At 42.8% G+C, this 19,088-nt stretch overlaps 2 protein-coding genes across 4 annotated transcripts in view; one reads left to right on the forward strand and one right to left on the reverse strand.

The window, feature by feature from the left end:
• Window positions 1-11,362, reverse strand: part of zmynd12 (zinc finger, MYND-type containing 12) — a 30,148-nt gene extending 18,786 nt beyond the window's left edge. For all 3 annotated transcript variants that reach the window (XM_041206372.1, XM_041206371.1, XM_041206370.1), the window contains exons 1-3: window positions 10,919-11,362; window positions 7,488-7,629; window positions 3,164-3,335 (exon numbers count right to left, since the gene is read on the reverse strand). In XM_041206372.1, coding sequence (XP_041062306.1) covers window positions 3,164-3,335; window positions 7,488-7,629; window positions 10,919-11,034 — 430 coding nt within the window. In that variant the 5' untranslated portion in view covers window positions 11,035-11,362. The remainder of the gene's footprint in view (window positions 1-3,163; window positions 3,336-7,487; window positions 7,630-10,918) is intronic.
• A 9-nt stretch (window positions 11,363-11,371) lies between these two features.
• Window positions 11,372-17,356, forward strand: ppcs (phosphopantothenoylcysteine synthetase). Its single transcript, XM_041206373.1, has 3 exons — window positions 11,372-11,903; window positions 16,092-16,195; window positions 16,440-17,356. Exons 1-3 carry the CDS (start codon window positions 11,372-11,374, stop codon window positions 16,770-16,772), a joined length of 969 nt encoding a protein of 322 aa, XP_041062307.1. The 3' UTR covers window positions 16,773-17,356.
• Window positions 17,357-19,088: the final 1,732 nt, after the last annotated feature.

Genomic DNA, 19,088 nt, shown 5'->3' on the forward strand with positions numbered 1-19,088 from the left:
GCCTCAGAAATCCCAATGGCCTGGATCTTCTTGTCAGCGATGAAGCTGTGGCGATTTTGCTGATTCCATTTAAAAATACGTTGGTACCTTTTTTGTAGACTGCAGTGGGAACTTGCTCGCCTGGTCGCACTGTGGATTCATCGAGGTAATTCAGGAGGCCCAGCAGCGAGTCGCAATTCAGGCAAGGTTATGACCCCTTTGACGTCACGATCTGAAGCCATGCCCCTTTCCTTCTGCCCAATGACAGGTGTTTTTAAGTATTTTTAACCTTATCTTTAATCGGTTTTTAATTCTAGCTATGTCGCTCCCCAGACACCCACAGCTCTGTTCATCACCTTGACCTTTTGCACCCCCCCAGTCACCTCCGGCACCAATGTCTCTGCTCTGACATCACGGGACTAAGGAGCTGGGGGTGCTAAGGGAGGTTGAGCAGAGGTGGAGGTATGGGTTGGTGGTGGGGGTGGGGGAGTGCAGGTAGAGAGGGTGAGTAAAGTGGGTGTGGGAGGCAGGTGAGCAGAGCCAGGGGTGCAGAGCCGCGGGGTGCTGGTGAAAAGCTGAGCAATGCTTGGGCTGCAGGAGGTGGTGAGCAGTGCCAGGAGTGCAGGAGTGTTTTGACACTCCTGATTTAAAGGGTTGCCCTCCTGAGCAGGTCTGAGGCCACATGAGGGACCATCAGCATGAGCTCCCCTGAAAGCTCATTCAGGTGGACCGCAAGTTCCAGATTGGTGTACAGGTGGGTTTTCTGGAACTTGAAGTGCCATTGCAGTGCTCAATAGCAGTCAATGTCTCAGCATTCGTCGCTATTGTGAATGAAAGATTAGACCCAATGTATTTCATTCAGGTGAAGCTGGTTGTAGTGTGGGGAGGGGGGGTGATGTATGTGCAAATAACAGAACAAAGGTCTGAAGAATAATCAGAAAGTGCTTGGCAATGTGTAGTATTGTTACGGGTCGTAAGAAAATGCCAGATCTGCCAAAGTCTGCCTGCTGGCCAACTGAAAATTAATACACAGTTAAGTGGTCAAATTTCCTCAAAATTCTTCCACTCTGCACTTTGATCAATGTTCAGTGAATGACTAAACGTGTAAACCTGGTTTCCACTTAAGTCATGATGGTGGAAGAAACCCTGAGGAAATTCATCCCCTAAGGAATTGTGGAAGGGGCAGACAAGACTTTTAATACACTACATTTCAAAAAAAATATTTTTTTCCTTTCAATGATACTATGGCTCACTAAGAATCCCACTGTGTAATGACAAATCTCAAAGCACCAAGCTGAAATAGAAAAAGCCAAGTACTGGCTAACACCTTTCTAAACTCACTCCCTATATCATTCAGCAGACCCACGGCCATGCACAGTAACAAATCACAGATCATGGAAATTGGAAAAATAATGAGGCAAGATCGATGCTATCATAGCAGTTGATATATCCCAAACCCACACCAATGAAAACCAATTGTTTTCACTCGCCACCACTGAGAAAAGAATTCACAATTAATATTTTGATCTCTCCGTTGTAGAGGTTGAATTTCATCTCCCTTCAGCGATCCAGTGAGCTGGAATCATTAACCCCTCCATCTCGATCAGCAGATCAGCACCAACTCTCCTCCCCTCCTATCCCAACCCCAACACACTGACCAGAAATTTCAGCATTCTCAAGGACCAGAGCTGAAACATTGGATACCCAAGAATGCATTAATAATTAATTGTCAATGACAAAGGAGTAGAATACTAGCAATAACCATCTGACCTTCCCTAACAATCAAGCTAAGAAACTCCTAGTTCTTGGACAAACAAAGGGAACATGAAAGCCTCCAGACTTCCTCCCAGACACCCAGCAGAGATTGATAGTGACCTCCTTCAACCCCCTCTGAGCACAAACCCCTTTCTATCCCTTGAGATGAAACAACATGCCTCTTCCAGCCATTCACCTGGATGCAACTCAGTGCCACCCCTAACCGAACTGAAAATCCCCCTTCTTGTAACAACCCCACCATGTGAGAAGAAAAACATGACCCCCTCTCAAGGTGGAATTGGGCCCAGGCATATTGCAGAACTTTTCATCCTCTGTTTTCTTCATGGTGCCAGCTGTTGCTCAGTTGGAAGCGCACTCACCTCTGATTCAGATGGTATAAGTTGAAGTCCCACTCAAGGACTTAGGAGAAATTTTCAATTTGCTCAACAGTTCTTTCCAGATTTTCACTACCCTCTATATAACAAAAAGCTTCCCTGATTGGCCTAGCTCTGTTATAATTTTATGTCCCCTTGTTCTGGACTGAATCACCAGAGAAAATAGTTTATCTCTATTGACCTTATCATCTCAATTAATCATCTTAAACACTTCAATTGGAACATCCTTTAATCTTCTGTAGGTGGTTTTGTGGCAGTGAACAATGCCCCTGCCTCTGAGCCGGAAGCTCCAGGTTCAAGTCCCAATCCAGGACTTGTTGGCCATGGAAGGTATGTTCATAATGTAGCCAAACAGGTTAATTATCAACCCATAATTCCTTCCAACATGCCAATGGCAGATGGTAAGACTGGAGGAGTCTCCTAGTCAGCTATTGCCTGATGTGGGGTGATGTCCCTCAAGCTATAGCCTCTGGTGACCTGTTCCAGGAAAAACTAGTGATGGAAACAGATGTAACATTATGCTTTGTCTGTCTCATGTTCCACTAGGCACAGGAAAGTTCTGAGTCTAAGTTAATCTTCTATACTCAACTGCATAAGTCTTTGCACCCTGTAATCATAATTTAACCTTTTAGCCAAGGTATCATTCTGGTGAATCTGCTCTGTACTGCCCTCCAATGTATCCTTCCTGAGGACAGTGTCCAGAATTGCACTACTCTAAATGGGGTCAAACCGCAACTTTATGTAACTGTAACACAGCTTCCACTCCTTTGTATTCCATTCCCCTTGAAGTAAAGACCTTTAACTTTTTAAATTATTTTTGTACCTAAACACTAGCTTTTAGTGATTTCTGTTCTTGGACTACTAAATCTCTCTGCTCCTCCACAGTTCCCAACTTCTCACCATTTAGAAAGTAATCTGATATATCTTTCTTAAGTCCAAAGTGGATGATATGATACACTTCATGCTGACATGTTTAATAATTGTACAGTTTTGCACAAGTGACAAGTCCCCAATAACACACACAATATTCTTACCGATACTGGCCTCTGCCAAGAGTAATTGAGATGGCACTAGCTCAGCAGAGGTGCTACCATAAACAGAAGTTGCAAAGCGCAGAGACTGCAAGGCTCCAGGAATAGCTTCCTCGTGTTTACCCTCAAAAAGAAGTTTCTGGGCCACTGTCCGTGTCAGATTAATGAGGTGTTTCTGTAAAACACCAAAAACATTAGACAAAGGTGAAACATCAACCTTAAATGTTGAGATTTTTGTGATCAATGGAATTAATTTAGCATAGCAACCAGTTAATATAATTACTGACAGACACCAGGTACAAGAAAGCCATTTAAAGAAACTGTATTTGTTTGTTTGTTCCAATTTAACTACCACCTCCCTTGAAGGATTTTCTACATGTACAGCATGGCAACAGTCCATTAGTACACAAAATGCCATTTCTTATGTGTAAGTGTGAACTAATGCAGGGACGTTATGGCTAATTGTTCCAAAATTGGATGACAAACATACTCAATGAATGTTGTTAAAACAGTTAAGGTTGAAGTTGAAAGAGTGTCTAAGTTAACTTGATACTCAATATACCTATTGTAGTGTGACAATCAGCAAAATTAATACATTATGAAACTATATATCCAAATCAGTGGAATAGAAGTCAGAGGAAGTCATGGGCAAACTGTATAGTGCTCTAGTTGGACCATATTTTAAGTACTGTGTCCAATGCGAGGTCTCAGAATAAAAGGGAGGCATTCGTGTTTTGGAGGGAGTGCAAAGAAAAGCCATGAGGCTGATCTCTGGTGTTAAAGCTCTAAACTAAGGGAAAAGTCTGGAACTTGGCACAATTTGCAGCAATTTTCACTTTCAAACAACAAAAGCAACAAAACTACATTTATATAAAAACAAAAAAACTGCGGATGCTGGAAATCCAAAACAAAAACAAAACAGAATTACCTGGAAAAACTCAGCAGGTCTGGCAGCATCGGCGGAGAAGAAAAGAGTTGACGTTTCGAGTCCTCATGACCCTTCGACAGAACTTGAGTTCGAGTCCAAGAAAGAGTTGAAATATAAGCTGGTTTAAGGTGTGTGTGTCGGGGTCGGAGAGAGAGAGAGAGAGAGGTGGGGGGTGTGGGGGGGGTGTGGTTGTAGGGACAAACAAGCAGTGATAGAAGCAGATCATCAAAAGATGTCAACAACAATGGTACAGAAGAACACATAGGTGTTAAAGTTGGTGATATTATCTAGTCCCTTCCCACCTACATCCGTGATTCCTCTGACACCTTACGTCACATCAACAATTTCCAGTTCCCTGGCCCCAACCGCTTCCTCTTCACCATGGACGTCCAATCCCTCTACACCTCCATCCCCCATCAGGATGGTCTGAGGGCCCTTAGCTTCTTCCGCGAACAGAGGCCCGAACAATCCCCATCCACCACTACTCTCCTCCGTCTGGCTGAACTTGTTCTCACGCTGAACAATTTCTCCTTTAACTCCTCTCACTTCCTCCAAATAAAAGGTGTGGCTATGGGTACCCGCATGGGCCCCAGCTATGCCTGTCTCTTTATGGGGTATGTGGAACATTCCTTGTTCCAGTCCTACTCCGGCCCCCTTCCACAACTCTTTCTCCGGTACATCGATGATTACTTCGGTGCCGCTTCATGCTCTCGTCGGGACTTGGAAAAATTTATTAATTTTGCTTCCAATCTCCACCCCTCCATCATTTTCACGTGGTCCATCTCTGACACTTCCCTTCCCTTCCTTGACCTCTCTGTCTCAATCTCTGGTGATAGACTATTCACCAATATCCATTACAAACCCACCGACTCCCACAGCTATCTCGACTACAGCTCCTCACACCCCGCTTCCTGTAAGGACTCCATCCCATTCTCTCAGTTCCTTCGCCTCCATCGCATCTGTTCCGATGATGCTACCTTCAAAAATATTTCCTCTGACATGTTCTCCTTCTTCCTTAACCGAGGTTTCCACTCACGGTCGTTGACAGGGCCCTCAACCGTGTCCGGCCCATCTCCCGCGCATCCGCCCTCACGCCTTCTCCTCCCTCCCAGAAACATGATAGGGTCCCCCTTGTCCTCACTTATCACCCCACCAGCCTCCGCATTCAAAGGATCATCCTCTGCCATTTCCGCCAACTCCAGCATGATGCCACCACCAAACACACCTTCCCTTCACCCCCCCATCGGCATTCCGTAGGGATCGCTCCCTCCGGGACACCCTGGTCCACTCCTCCATCACCCCCTACTCCTCAACACCCTCCTATGGCACCACCCCATGCCCACGCAAAAGATGCAACACCTGCCCCTTCACTTCCTCTCTCCTCACCGTCCAAGGACCCAAGCACTCCTTTCAAGTGAAGCAGCATTTCACTTGCATTTCCCCCAACTTAGTCTACTGCATTCATTGCTCCCAATGTGGTCTCCTCTACATTGGAGACCAGACGTAAACTGGGCGACCGCTTTGCAGAACACCTGCGGTCTGTCCGCAAGAATGACCCAAACCTCCCTGTCGCTTGCCATTTTAACACTCCACCCTGCTCTCTTGCCCACATGTCTGTCCTTGGCTTGCTGCATTGTTCCAGTGAAGCCCAACGCAAACTGGAGGAACAACATCTCATCTTCCGACTAGGCACTTTACAGCCTTCCGGACTGAATATTGAATTCAACAACTTTAGGTCGTGAGCTCCCTCCCCCATCCCCACCCCCTTTCTGTTTCCCCCTTCCTTTTTTTTCCAATAAATTATAAAGATTTTCCTTTTCCCACCTATTTCCATTATTTTTTAAAAAAAACACCCCCACTAGAGCTATACCTTGAGTGCCCTACCATCCATTCTTAATTAGCACATTCGTTTAGATAATATCACCAACTTTAACACCTATGTGTTCTTCTGTACCATTGTTGTTGACATCTTTTGATGATCTGCTTCTATCACTGCTTGTTTGTCCCTACCACCCCCCCACCTCCACCTCTCTCTCTCTCCGCCCCCCCACACACACACCTTAATCCATCTTATCTTTCAACTCTTTCTTGGACTCGAACTCAAGTTCTGTCTAAGGGTTATGAGGACTCGAAACGTCAACTCTTTTCTTCTCTGCCGATGCTGCCAGACCTGCTGAGTTTTTCCAAACTACATTTATATACTGCTTTTGACATAGTAAAACATGCAGGGAGTATTATCAAACTAAATTTGACACTGAGCCACATAAGGAGATGTTAGGATGGATGAGTAGATGACCAAAAACTTGGTCTAAGAGATAGGTTTTAAGGAGCACTTTAAAAGAGGAAAGAGTGTTTTGGGGGTGGGGAAGTGAAAATTCTAGAGCTCCGGCCTATGGCAGCTGAAGGCACGGCCACCAATGGTGGAGTCATTAAATTTGGGGACATGCAAAATGTCAGAATTGGAGGAGCAAGCACACAGATCTCAAAGGGTTGTAGGGCTGGAGGAGGTTATAGAGGTAAGAAGGAATGAGGCCATGGAGGGATTTGAAAGCAAGGATGAGAATCAGAAAATTATGGCATTGCCAAACTGGGAGCCAATGTCAGTCAGCAAGCACAGGGTGATAGGTGAATCAATCTTGATACAGACAACAGTTTTGGATGAGCTCAAATTTATGGAGGGTGGAAAATGGGAGGCCATCCAGGAGAGGGGTTAGAATAGTCAGGTCTGGAAGCAACAAAGACATGGGTGAGGGTTTCAGGAGCGGATGAGCTAAGGCAGGGTGCAGTTGAGCAATATTATAGAAGTAGATGTAGGTGGTCTTGGTTATGGAGTGGATATGTAATCGGCAGCTCATCCTGGGATCAAATATGACTCCAAGACTGTAGACAAGACTAAAACTTGAACATATATACTAAGCTGATTCTCCAGTGTAGTACTAAGGGAATGCTGCATTGTTGCAGGTACAATTTTTGGATCAGACATTAAACCAAGACCTTGTCTCTTATTTAGATGTATGTAAATTATTTATGGCATTTCTTGAAGAGCATGGAGATATCCTGGCCAACACCATTAGAAACAGATCACCTGGCCATCCACTACAATCACTGTGGGACCTTGCAAATTGGCCAGCGTTCGCCTATATGACAATGATTGCACTTCCTGCTATAGATCTGCTAAATGTGGATCTCAGGTCTAAACAGGATTTGACTTGGCTGTGCTGACCTCATGGTCACTATCCTGCAAGCACAGACTGTTTAAGATCCAATATGTGGAATAGCATCAAAGGGCTGCTAATTGCCAAGAAACTATATCCCCAGCATGAGTCAGTACCTTCAAAAGAACAGAAAATTAGAGTAAGAAAATAACAACAATGAATATGAAAGCTGCTTAATGTTTACCTGTCTCTGGATCAACTGCTCCTCATTGTGTTTTCTCTCTTTTGCAGAGCTGAGGAATGTTGGTGTTGTCCGTATTGGAATCAGGAGCTGGCAAATCTTCTCATGGATCCCATTCCAATCTGCCTCTTGGTGTGCTACATCACTGACAGAAGACAATTACAGGCACATATTCTTGAGAGATCTTCCTTAAAAAGGCAAAATAGACATGCAAACACAGCCTAATAGATACAAACGCATTGTAGATCCAGTGAAAGAACTTGTTTTATATTGAGTCTTATCCCATCCCTCAGAAATGTTCCAATGCACACCCAACAATATGTTACTTTCTGGTAACCACTTTTGCTATGTAGTGTTATGACTGGGATGGGAGGGGTACGCAGTTTATCTAGCCCTACTATTCCACAGGTCATACCATTAGTGTAAATGTTTAATTCACTTACCAAAATTGGCAATTGTTTACCTTCACTACTATTAGACCCAGAATAAAAGAGACTTTAGCCAGGCTTCTTTCAATAAACTCAGAATGATTGATTTATTTTAAAATGAAACTTTAAAAAAAAAATGGTTAACACACAATTTGTAATCTGGAAGTGTAACTATCTATTCCTTTTAAAATTCCCCAGCACGCACACACAAACAACAAAGAGCAAACAAACAGGATTTCTGCAGAGGTGAACGGTTGAAAGAAAAGATTTTATAAAAAGGATAAAATTCGTAGGGTTTTGACACTGTCAATCTGGTGCTCCCTCGTGTGAGGACAGGTTGCTAGTCCCAGTAGATGTTTGGAGGTTCTCACCAATGGAGCTTCAGCAAGGATCAATCCTTCTTGTCTCAGCCTCTCGGGTTTCCAAGTACAAGCAAGTTCCACTGAAATGAGGATTCCTAGCTGGATACTGATAACCACACTGTATTTCAAGCAAGGCAATATGAGCGTGAGCTGGGCAGCTTTTCCCATTCAGTTCATTCTTAACTGAATTCAAAATAACAAGTCCAAAACATAAAGCTCCTCTGTCAGGTGATTTTCAGTTTTCCAGCAGTTAAAGCGATTGCAATTCAAATAAGCAAACAGCTCTCCCCCACCCCATGTACTATGCTGGTCAAGTGTTTCTTGGAAAAGGCATGCTTGCTCCAGTCCAAGGTGAATTTGTGACCCTTTTTTTAAAAAAAAAATCCAGGTCAGTTCCCAAGTGTCCAAATAATGCAATGTCCTTCCAAATTTTAAAAGAAAATGTAGTTCTTGTAGATATGGTTCTAACAGTAGATAATTGCAAGTTATTTTGTGCACAGCAATGTCCTATAAACAGCAGTAAGATAAATGACTGGTGAATCCGTTTTTGATGTGGCTGAGAGTGGAATATTGGTCAGGAGAGCCCTCTGCTTTTCTTTGAACAATGCCAAGGGATCTTTTGACATCCCACAGAACTGAATCAGGCAGATGGGTCCTGTGAAACACCTCAGACAATACAGTATATCTTCAGCGGTGCATTGAAATGCCAGCCTAGATTAATTCCCAAATCCTGCAGTGAATTTACAATCTATTTTAAAGGCAAGAGTGCTACCGACCAAGCTAAGCTGGCACTTAAAAATGGTAGGACATGGGTTTGTCTCTTCAATTCCACACACATGGTTCTCGATCTTAAAGCTGCTGTTGCACAGAAGCACTGAGCAAAGCCTTGGTGATTCTATTTGGAAGGAGGAGAAACCAGAGGCAGAGTCACTCCTGTAAGTTTTAGGTTCAGGAGTCACAGATTACCTAAAAAGGGGGTCAAACTCAAATGATTTTAAAGTAGTTTATTAAGAAGCAATAGTTCAAAAATGATGGACAAGCTAAATAGATAGGAAAAACATTTGACCCATAACAGGTGAGAATGATTTACCAGTTCCGGAGGATGAAAGCATGGATGATGTAGAGTGAGGGTTGATCTCTGTAGCTTGTCAGCAGCCTTCTACTCTTTACCCGAAGTGTAGGAAACTCTTCCCCTGATCTCCCTCACTCTTCACCAGTCTTCAGCTGAAGAAGGCAGCTGCCTGACGAGAACTTCCCCTTTAACCCCAATGCACCCATTCATATACTTTATTTCTATGGGCCCATTGTTTACCCAATGTCAATCACTTTGAGTAGCTCTGACCAAAGAACAGGTACTCAGGGTGTCACCACCCCCTGTCCATCATTTTGGTTTGGGGTAATCTCTTAGCTCATCTCATGCTAGGTGCCATTTGTTAACTCATGCCTGACACTTGTATAGATAAGAGGATACACAAGGCACCGCAAGACTCCCTACTGTCAGTTCAAGAATGTCAACATCTTTGTTTTACCTCAGCCTCTGAATGTTTGGGACTGTTAATGTGTTTGTCCAGCGAGAAAAATACCCTCTGTCAGATGGCCTCATACTGTGCCTGCTAATTCAATGATAATTCTATAATATTCTGAAAAGTACAATTTCTTACACTGCAGAGCACTTGCATCCAGCTGTCAGTTCTGACTAGCATCTGCACAAGTCTGGAAATGGCTGAAAGTCAGCAGTTCACCTCTCAGGCATTGCATGATGCAGAGGAGATGAAAAGGATCAAAATGGAAACCTAGGAAAGCAATCCCTACTGCATTTGACAGTTAAGTCTATATATGACAAAGATTACATGAGGGTTTTGGCGGTAGAAGTGGTGAGGTAGGTGCTTGGAAGGTTGGAACAGAGATGAAGTAAGTGTTTTTCGTGATGGAGAGAGTATGGAGTCAGAAATTCAACGAGTTCTTGGAGGATGCTGAGACTGAATAATCCAGTTCAACCTGAGGTAGTGATAAGGGAGGGGGAGGGGGAGGTAGTGATGGTATAGAGATTGCAGTTGGAGCATCAATGTTCCCACTTTATCTGCAGGCAATTGCAACTCATCTAAGACTGGATGTCAAACAAGCAGTTTGAAAGGGCAGAGGCAGTAGAGAAGTTAAGGGAGGTTAAGGAATAGCAATAGCAGATATGTGACAGCAGATGATATTGCGAAAGGGTGGCATATAAGAAAAAGAAGGGGGGGGGGTCAATGATAGCTATTGAAGGATTGCTAAAGTGAGAGTGAGGATCGGAAGAAAAGCCATTGGTAGAAAGGCAAAACTAGATAGGTAAGAGTGGAATCAAGTGAAGTCAGTGCCACCAAACTGGAGAACACCGGATAGGCATTGGAGGAGGAGAGTGTGGTCGTCTGTATCAAAGGCTGCATAGAGGTTAAGACGGGATAATGGCTCATGGTCAGGCTGTGGAAGGTTTTTGTAAGAGTGGAAACTTAATTAGAGAGACTAAGGAAAGGAGTTGCCCCAAGGATGGACACGGATTTTGGAGGCAACAATACATTTCCGTAATAAAAAGGTTGGAGTTTGACGAGTAGTGTGCAAGATGAGTTTTTGAGCTGAGGGATGTGATGATGGCGCTTTCTTTACTCACCAGTAATAAGTCACTCTGCATTGGGAGCACATAACATAAGCGGTTTTTTGGCACATCTCACACTCTAGTTTGACACCCTTGGGATTAGAAAGCGGATAAATAGGAGAACTGAGCATCTCGGTGTCCGGGGAGGCCAGTCCTTGCTTGAAAACCCCTCCGCCTCTGATATGTTGTGGTTGCTAGGGACCTCTGGCCCGTTGCTAAGGCCTCTGACTTCTGAACCCAGGAGCACTTCGTAGTGCTTCCCCCAACAAACAGATTAAAACACAAATGGAAACTAAAAATGAATGAATAGGAGAAAAATAGAAATATTTAAATATGAAAAAGTGTCCTTTGTGCGACAACTTGGAAAAGTTATTCATCGCCTATCGTGAGCGATGAGAGTTCTTGGTGCAGGTGGCTGGGGTGGGGAGGGGGGAACCCGGACACTCATTGAGGGGGGGACCAGTTGTAATGGCGGCGGTGGCGGAGTGCGAGTCGGAGTGGAGCGGCTTCTTCTCGAACTGCGTCCCGCCGCCTAATGCGGAGAGCTCGGCCAAGGCTATGGCCGAGTTCGCGGTGCGGCACGCCGCCCAAGGCCGCAGGGTGGTGCTGGTGACCTCGGGCGGCACCAAGGTACCGCTGGAGTCGCGGACCGTCCGCTTCTTGGACAATTTCAGCAGCGGCTGGCGCGGCGCCGTGTCTGCCGAGTACTTCCTCGGCCTGGGCTACGCCGTGGTTTTCCTGCATCGTCAGCGCTCCCTCTACCCCTTCTCCCGGCGTTACTCCGGCCTCAACATGCTGGACGCGCTGAAGGCCGTGCTGGACGTCGGAACCACCTGCTGGCGGGTGGAAGCCGACCAGGCAGTACTGCCCAACATCTTGCCGGTGCTGCAGCGCTATGTGGCCGTGCGAGAGGCTGGCCTGCTCCTCCCCGTGGAGTTCAGCACCTTATCCGACTATCTGTACCTGCTGAGGGCGGCGGCTCAGGCGCTCAACCCCATCGGTAGGGAAATTAAGTAAATACTTGGTATGGTAGCATTGTGGTTGTCCACCTGGTGCTTATGAAACTTCAGTGGTTAAAATGTAAATATATATCCTTTAGAACCTTGCTTTGTGGTTGTGTTAGGTCAGCAGAGATAATCCATTCAGTTTTCTGAGTTAGGTGTTTGCCTAGTCTATTGATTATAAAATTATATAATTTTATATATATTATATAAAATTATATTTGTATCGTCTCTGCACTTTTCCAGATCTAAAGTGCTCGTATTTGTTACGACCACACTGTAACAAATAGATTTCCTGTCTTAGTCCGTGAAATGGCTCCATTTGCTTCAGAATAGCCAAGTTCAATTAACTATATAAAATTCTTAAGGCACTTTACAGGGTAGATGCTGAGAAAATGTTTCCCCCGGCTGTAAAATCTAAACCATGGGGTCACAGTCTCCGATTAATGGAATGGCCATTTGGGACTGAGATTAAAACTTCGATCAGAGGGTTGTGAATCTTTGGACTTCTGTACCCTCAGAGCTGAATATGGGGACAGCGCAGGAAGGTGGAGTTAAGGTAGAAGATCAGCTTTGATCTTATGGAATGACAGAACAGGCTCAAAAGGCTAAATGGCCTTCTGTAGCTCCTATTTAATATGTTCATCTGTAGTAATGATTTGGAGATATTAGTTTTAATATTAGATATTAGTTTCAATCCTACCAGGGTAGTTGGGAAATTTAAAGTCAAATGATTGCTGATTTCCAGATTTTATATAATGGTGATTGTAAAGCTGCCAGTTTGTTATAAAAACCCACCTGGTTCACTAATGCCCTTTAGGGAAGGAAATCTGTTATCCTTAGATAAAAGCAAAATACTGCGGATGCTGGAAATCTGAAACAAAAATAAAAATAGCTGGAAAAACTCCAGGTCTGACAGCATCTGCAGAGAGGAATACAGTTAAGTTTCCAGTCTGTATGACTTCTTCAGAACTGAGGAAAAATAGAAATGAGGCGAAATATAAGCTGGTTGAGGCGGGTGGGACGGGTAGAGCTGGATAGAGGGCCAGTGATAGGTGGAGGCAAAGAAGAGATTGCCAAAGATGTCATAGACAGAAGGACAAAGGGTTGTTGACGGTGGTGATATCAGCTAAGAAATGTGCGAATGGTGACATTAAGGATAGAAAGCAGGACGAGCAAGTGACAGATAGCCCTAGTGGAGGTGGGGTGGAGGGAAGGGATCGAAATAGGCTAAAAGGTGGAGATGAAACAATGGATGGGAATACATTTAAAAATAATGGAAATAGGTGGGAAAAGAAAAATATATTTAAAAAATATAAATAATTAGAAAGGGGGTGGAGATGGAGGAGAGAGTTCATGATCTGAAGTCGTTGAACTCAGTATTAAGTCTGGCAGGCTGTAATCTGCTATCCCTTACCCTGTCTGCCTGATCTGTGACTCCAGACTCTCTCAAATGTTACTTTAACAGCTTTCTGAAATAGGCTAGCAAGCCACTTAGCTCTATTCAGTGTGGTGGTCAAGGGTAATTAAGGATGGGTAATAAATGCTGACCTTGTCAGTGACACCCATTGAGAATGAATAAAAGATGACTGTATTACTAAGAGGGTGGGTGTGTGAAATTTAAATGTAAGCTGTGTATTATATATTTGAACTGAATTTGTAACAGATTTCTTCCAAGTAAATATCAGGAAGGCCAAAGCCTTCTGTCCTTACCGCAAACTTTCTTCCCTAGTCATTGACTCCCTTCTTGGCTATTTTGAGGCAAACTAGATTGTTTAATTGATGTCATTTTGACCTTGAGTCAAGCTTCCAACCACATAGAACTATAAACTTTACAGCACCAAAGGCCATTCAGCCTGTCATATCTGTGCCAAAGAGCAATACAAGTTGCCCCGGTCCCCTGCAAAATTCTCTCTTCTGGTAATATCCAATTCTATTTTGAAAGCCACGATTGAATTTGCCTCCACCATAGTGTGTGGCAAATGGTTAGGATCTGGAATACAAAGGAGTTTTTCCTCATGTTTTTTGTCCTATTGCCATTCACCTTAATCGGTTCTCCATCCTTCAACCATTGGAACAGTTTCTCCCCCTCTACTTTTTTGAGACCCCCAATCTCCAGAAAATCTTCTCTCAACTTTCTCCAAGGAGAACAACCTCAGCTTCTCCAATCTGTCCAAATAACTGAAATCCCTTTGGAACCATTCTCATCAATCTTTTTTCTAATTCCTTCATATCCTTCCCAAAGTGTTGGCGCCCAGAGTTGGACACAGTACTCGAATTGAGTAAGAAAAGTTTACCATAACTTCCTTGCTTTTATATGGTTATGCCTCTGTTAATAACGCCCAGAACCCATATGCCTTAACTGCTTTCTCAGCCTGCCGTGCCATGTTCAATAATTTGTGCAATAAGTCACTGAAAGCTAACATTTAGGTGCAGAAGCAATTAGGAAGGCTAATGGTATGTTAGTCTTTATCACAAGAGGATTTAAGCGCAGGAGTAGCAAAGTCTTACTTCAATTGTATAGAACCTTGGTTAGACAGCACCTGGAGTACTGTGTGCAGTTTTGGTTCCCTTACCTTAGGAAGGATACTATTCCCACAGAGGGAGTTCGACGAAGGTTCACCAGACTTGTTCCCAGGATGGCGGGACTGTCCTATGAAGAGAGATTGGGGAAACTGGGCCTTTATTCAAGAGTTTCGAAGAATGAGAGGTGATCCACTGAAACCTTCAAAATACTTAAAGGGATAGACAGGGTAGATGCAGGTAAGATTATGTTTCCCTAGAACCAGGGGGCACAATTTCAAAATAAAGGGGAAGCCACTTAAGATCCAGATGAGGTTGTGAATCTTTGGAATTGTCTACCCGAGGTTTGTGGAAGCTCAGTCATTGAGTATGTTTAAAGCAGAGACTGACAGATTTCTAAATACCAATGACAAAGGGATAGTGTGGGGAAAAAGGCATTGAATGGTGGAGCAGGCTCAATGGCCTACTCTGCTCCTATGTACATCCCCAGGAATTGCTGCTTCTGCAGTCCATTTAAAATTATATCCTTTATTTTATAGTGCCTTTTCTCGTTCTTCCTGCCAAAATGAATACTTCTCTGCATTCTACCCTCTAAACCTGAGCTTATTCAAAACTCCAATACCTGGAACCTAACTTACATAATCTTGTTCACTTATTACATCTGTGCTTGCTGACATGCATTGGCTCCCACTCCAGGAACTAATTAATTTTAAAAATGCCCATCCTCGTTTTCAAATTTCTCTTCTCCCTTGCCCCTCCTATCTCTGTAGCTTCCTCCAGCCCTACTATTATCTGAAATCTCTACACTCCTCTAGTTCTGGCCTTTTGTGTTTCCCCTATTTTAACTGCTCCATCATAGGCAGCCTTGCTTTCGCCACACAGCTATGTGACAAGGATGTCTTTTTTTTGAGTAATATTAGTTGAGGGATAAATATTGGCCAGGACACTGGGGATATCTCACCAGCTCTTCTTAGAAATAGTACATGGGATCTTTTGCATCCATCTCAGTTTATCATCTCATCCTCCAACAGTGCAGCACTCAGTCTGGTGGATTGTCTTGAGGTATTTACCAGACGATAACGCTACTTCAGAAAAAATACAGCCTGGTCAAAATTAGAGGATATTTTGTTGAAAGCTGTTTGTTCTATTCAGATTTGCATATGGAGTATTGTGTTCTGTACACTAATATAAACTAGGAAATTGACTTTAATATGTTTTTCGTTACAGTTGAAAATATATTTTGCCTCAGTAGCATTAAATTTGCATTAAAGTCTGTTCACTATCTACAAGACAAGTCAGAAGTGTTGTGGAATATTCCCTGCTTGTTCTTGTACTAGAGCAGTCACTTCATTCCAGCCACAAACATTATATATTTATATTTTGGTCAGTATTTGGTGTTAGTAGAGGCCAGGAGTCCTGACATTTAGCTAGGTAGACCAATGCTGAGTGAACAGAGAACAAATGCCTGTAACTGTTACATAATTGGTTCTACTTTATTCAGTAAAATGAAGAATTGCTTCTATGCTGCTGTGCTCTATATTAAAATTCGTCAGATTACTCAATAGACAAGAAAATCTATTGATTAACTTACATAAAGTACCTTGTTGTATCAACGGGATATAGCATTAAAAAGTAGGTGATTTGTAATTGTTTTTATTCTGCAGGACCAAAAGCCATGTTCTACCTCGCAGCAGCTGTGTCAGATTTTTTCATTCCTGCCTCTGAGATGCCAGAACACAAAATCCAGTCAGGTGCTAGCCCTCTGCAGGTGAGTGAGAGATGGACTATCCTTAATGTTATGAGGACTGTTTGATTAACCATTAGCAGGAGTCCTCTGCATAAAGGGTTACATTTGTGCAATTTTCCATTAAGAGGACTGTCTCTTAAAGTATAGAGAATTTTTAAAACAAAGTGGCTGTTTGAGAAAGTCTTACAATTGCATGTGTATGTATAATGCAAGCTTTGTTTTCTTAGGTTCATTGAATGTCAGAATCTGATTTGTTTTTTAAAAGCTAACTATGCAAATGGTTCCCAAGATGCTTACCCCTCTCGTTAAGGACTGGGCTCCTCAGGCATTTGTCACATCTTTCAAGTTGGAGACTGATCCTTCACAGCTGGTTGCACGAGCACGTAAAGCTTTAGAAACTTACAGACATCAGGTTGTGGTTGCCAACGTCCTTGAAACGCGAAGGGTGTTTGTTGTCATAGTAACTGCCGACTCTCAAACTGACCTGGCACTTTCAGAAAATGAAGTGAAGCAACACCATGAAATCGAAGAGAAGATCGTGAAACACTTGAGTGAATGCCACACTAATTTTATAGAGAAAAGCAATAATCGTGAATAGATATTTTCCATGATGCAAGATGAGTTGGGGAATAATTGGACGATAATGAAATGAGTTGTTAAAATGTTACTTTTTTTAATAAAGAAAACTTGGCATAAGTGAATAAAGCCAGCTGGAAGATCTGGCATTATGCTTGATAAAGGTTTTCAAAAACAAGCACTAATGGATGTAGTTTGGGCTAAAAATAAAACTTAGCTTTTTGACTGCATTAAAATTTCCTCCATGAACTGATAAAAGGCACCACAGAGCACCATGTGTTATTTTATGCCTGGAATGGGAAATGCAGAACTTTTCTGTAACTGTCAAAGGCACATAACTGCAGCATGATCGGTGATTGCACTTGGCATGGTGTGATCACTGTTTAGTGTGTGTGTAACTTTTGACTTAGTTTCTGGTGCAGGTGGTTGAAGGACTCAATAATTGCAGCTATATTACTGGAATAGGACAAAACAATTCTTATCAATATAACTAGGTCAGATTTTTGTAGCAGAAATCTTGAGATATAGCTTTCACAGATATGACCAGAAAAAGTTGTAGGGATCTCTTGATCCCAAGCTGAAATAAAATTCAATGATGTATACTAATTATGCCATTTGTGATTTCCCTCCTTTGGTAATTATTACCACTCTACATCAGTCCATTTACAAAGAAAAGACACCCATTTGTAGTAAATGTTCATTCAATTCAGTAGGGTGGAATTAAAACACTCTATATTCATTGCTTTTCTTTCCCCTCTCTTGTAGGTGCTGATTCTTGCCATTCTTTGAGAGCATAAAAAGTGAATGTTGATAGCTAAATCCAGTCCTTTTTGCCCTATAGTTTATACGCCTTCATTCAGGAAACACAAACTAATGACAGAATAAGTAAGCAAACCAACACAGGTCAGGAGTTGACCCTGCAACCTTCCAGACTGCATGTCTGTCAGCATTGGCAAATTGGCATTGTTTTTTTATGGCTCAGTACATTTACCACTGAACCAACGGGATAGTATAGTAAAATGTTATAGAGGAACGTGACAAACCCTTGTGAAACATGCATGATTAGGTGAAACCACAAAACAGCAATGGTGTACAGGATAAGAGTTTGAGCTCAAGGTCAAACACAAAAAAAAGGAATACTTTTTAAAAAGAGGAATGCAACTAACAGCCTCAAAAAGGAAATATTATCAATATTTATTATGTACTCCAGTCCTGGTTGCGGAAGGCATCTGGCAGGCACTCTGTGCTCCTGACCAATGTTGAGAAATTGATCTCAGTCCAGGATGCCAATTGGGACATTACACGCCCCATGGTTTGGTTAGGTAAAAATTTGAAAGGTTTCTGCTCCTTGCTATTCAACTCTTGCTGGGAAGTGTATTGATTCAAGTTAAGGACAAGACCGGGCTCAGCTGTCACCTTCATCTATAGATAAAGAATTGGGAATAACTGATTAACCTCATGAGTGCCACTATAAAAAGGTGATGGTATCATTTGAACCACTCAAAATTACTGTGTCCTGGTCATTCTTAAATTCTCTATATAATCTTTTTTTCTGTTCTTTATGAGAGCAGAGCATTTTTAGTTTGCCCTATTCATTTTGGCGCAAAGAATATGGTGAGACAGTATAAAATAAAAGGAGAGCCTCTAAAGGAGGTGCAAGAACAGAAGGACCTCAGTGTACACATGCACAGGTCATTGAATGTGGCAGGACACGTTGAGAAAAGTTAATAAAGCATATAGTATCTTAGGCTTTATTAATAGGGGCATTGAGTACAAGAGTAAGGTCATTTTAAACTTGCATAAGACAATAGTTAGGCCTCATCAGGAGTACTGTGTCCAGTTCTGTGAAGGCATTGGAGGGAATACAGAGATCATCACAAGAATGATTCAGAGATAAGGAACTGTAGCTATGAGGATAGATTGGAGAGGTTGGGGCCCTTTTCCCTGGAGATAAGGCTGAGGAGACTTGATAGACGTATTCATGATCCTGAGAGGTATGGACACGTAAATAGTGATCGTGTGATAGTGATAGAGAAACTGTTCCCACTGAAGAAAACATCAAGAAGTAGAGGGCACAGATTCAAAGTAATTGGCAAAAGGAGTAAATGTGATGTGAGGAAAAATTTTTCACCCAGAGTGTGGTTGGAATCTGGAACAATCGTCCTGAAAGGGTGGTGCAGGCAGGTCCAATCAAAGTATTCAAAAGGGAATTTTTTGCTATCTGAGCGTTACGGGGATAAGGCAGGGGAGTGAGTCTAGGTGGAAAGCTCTTTCAGTGAGCCAGTGCAGACTCAATCGGCCGAATGGCCTCCTGCACTGTAAAGACACTGTGATAGTG

This window comes from Carcharodon carcharias, chromosome 15 (genome assembly GCF_017639515.1).
Source record: "Carcharodon carcharias isolate sCarCar2 chromosome 15, sCarCar2.pri, whole genome shotgun sequence".
Taxonomy (NCBI): domain Eukaryota; kingdom Metazoa; phylum Chordata; class Chondrichthyes; order Lamniformes; family Lamnidae; genus Carcharodon; species Carcharodon carcharias.

Coding starts and splice junctions, on each gene's coding strand:
- ppcs (XM_041206373.1), top strand. CDS start 11,372: ATGGCGGCGGTGGCGGAGTGCGAGTCGGAGTGGAGCGGCTTCTTCTCG. Junction 11,904..16,091: donor TCAGGCGCTCAACCCCATCG/GTAGGGAAATTA, acceptor TTTATTCTGCAG/GACCAAAAGCCATGTTCTAC. Junction 16,196..16,439: donor CAGGTGCTAGCCCTCTGCAG/GTGAGTGAGAGA, acceptor GTTTTTTAAAAG/CTAACTATGCAAATGGTTCC.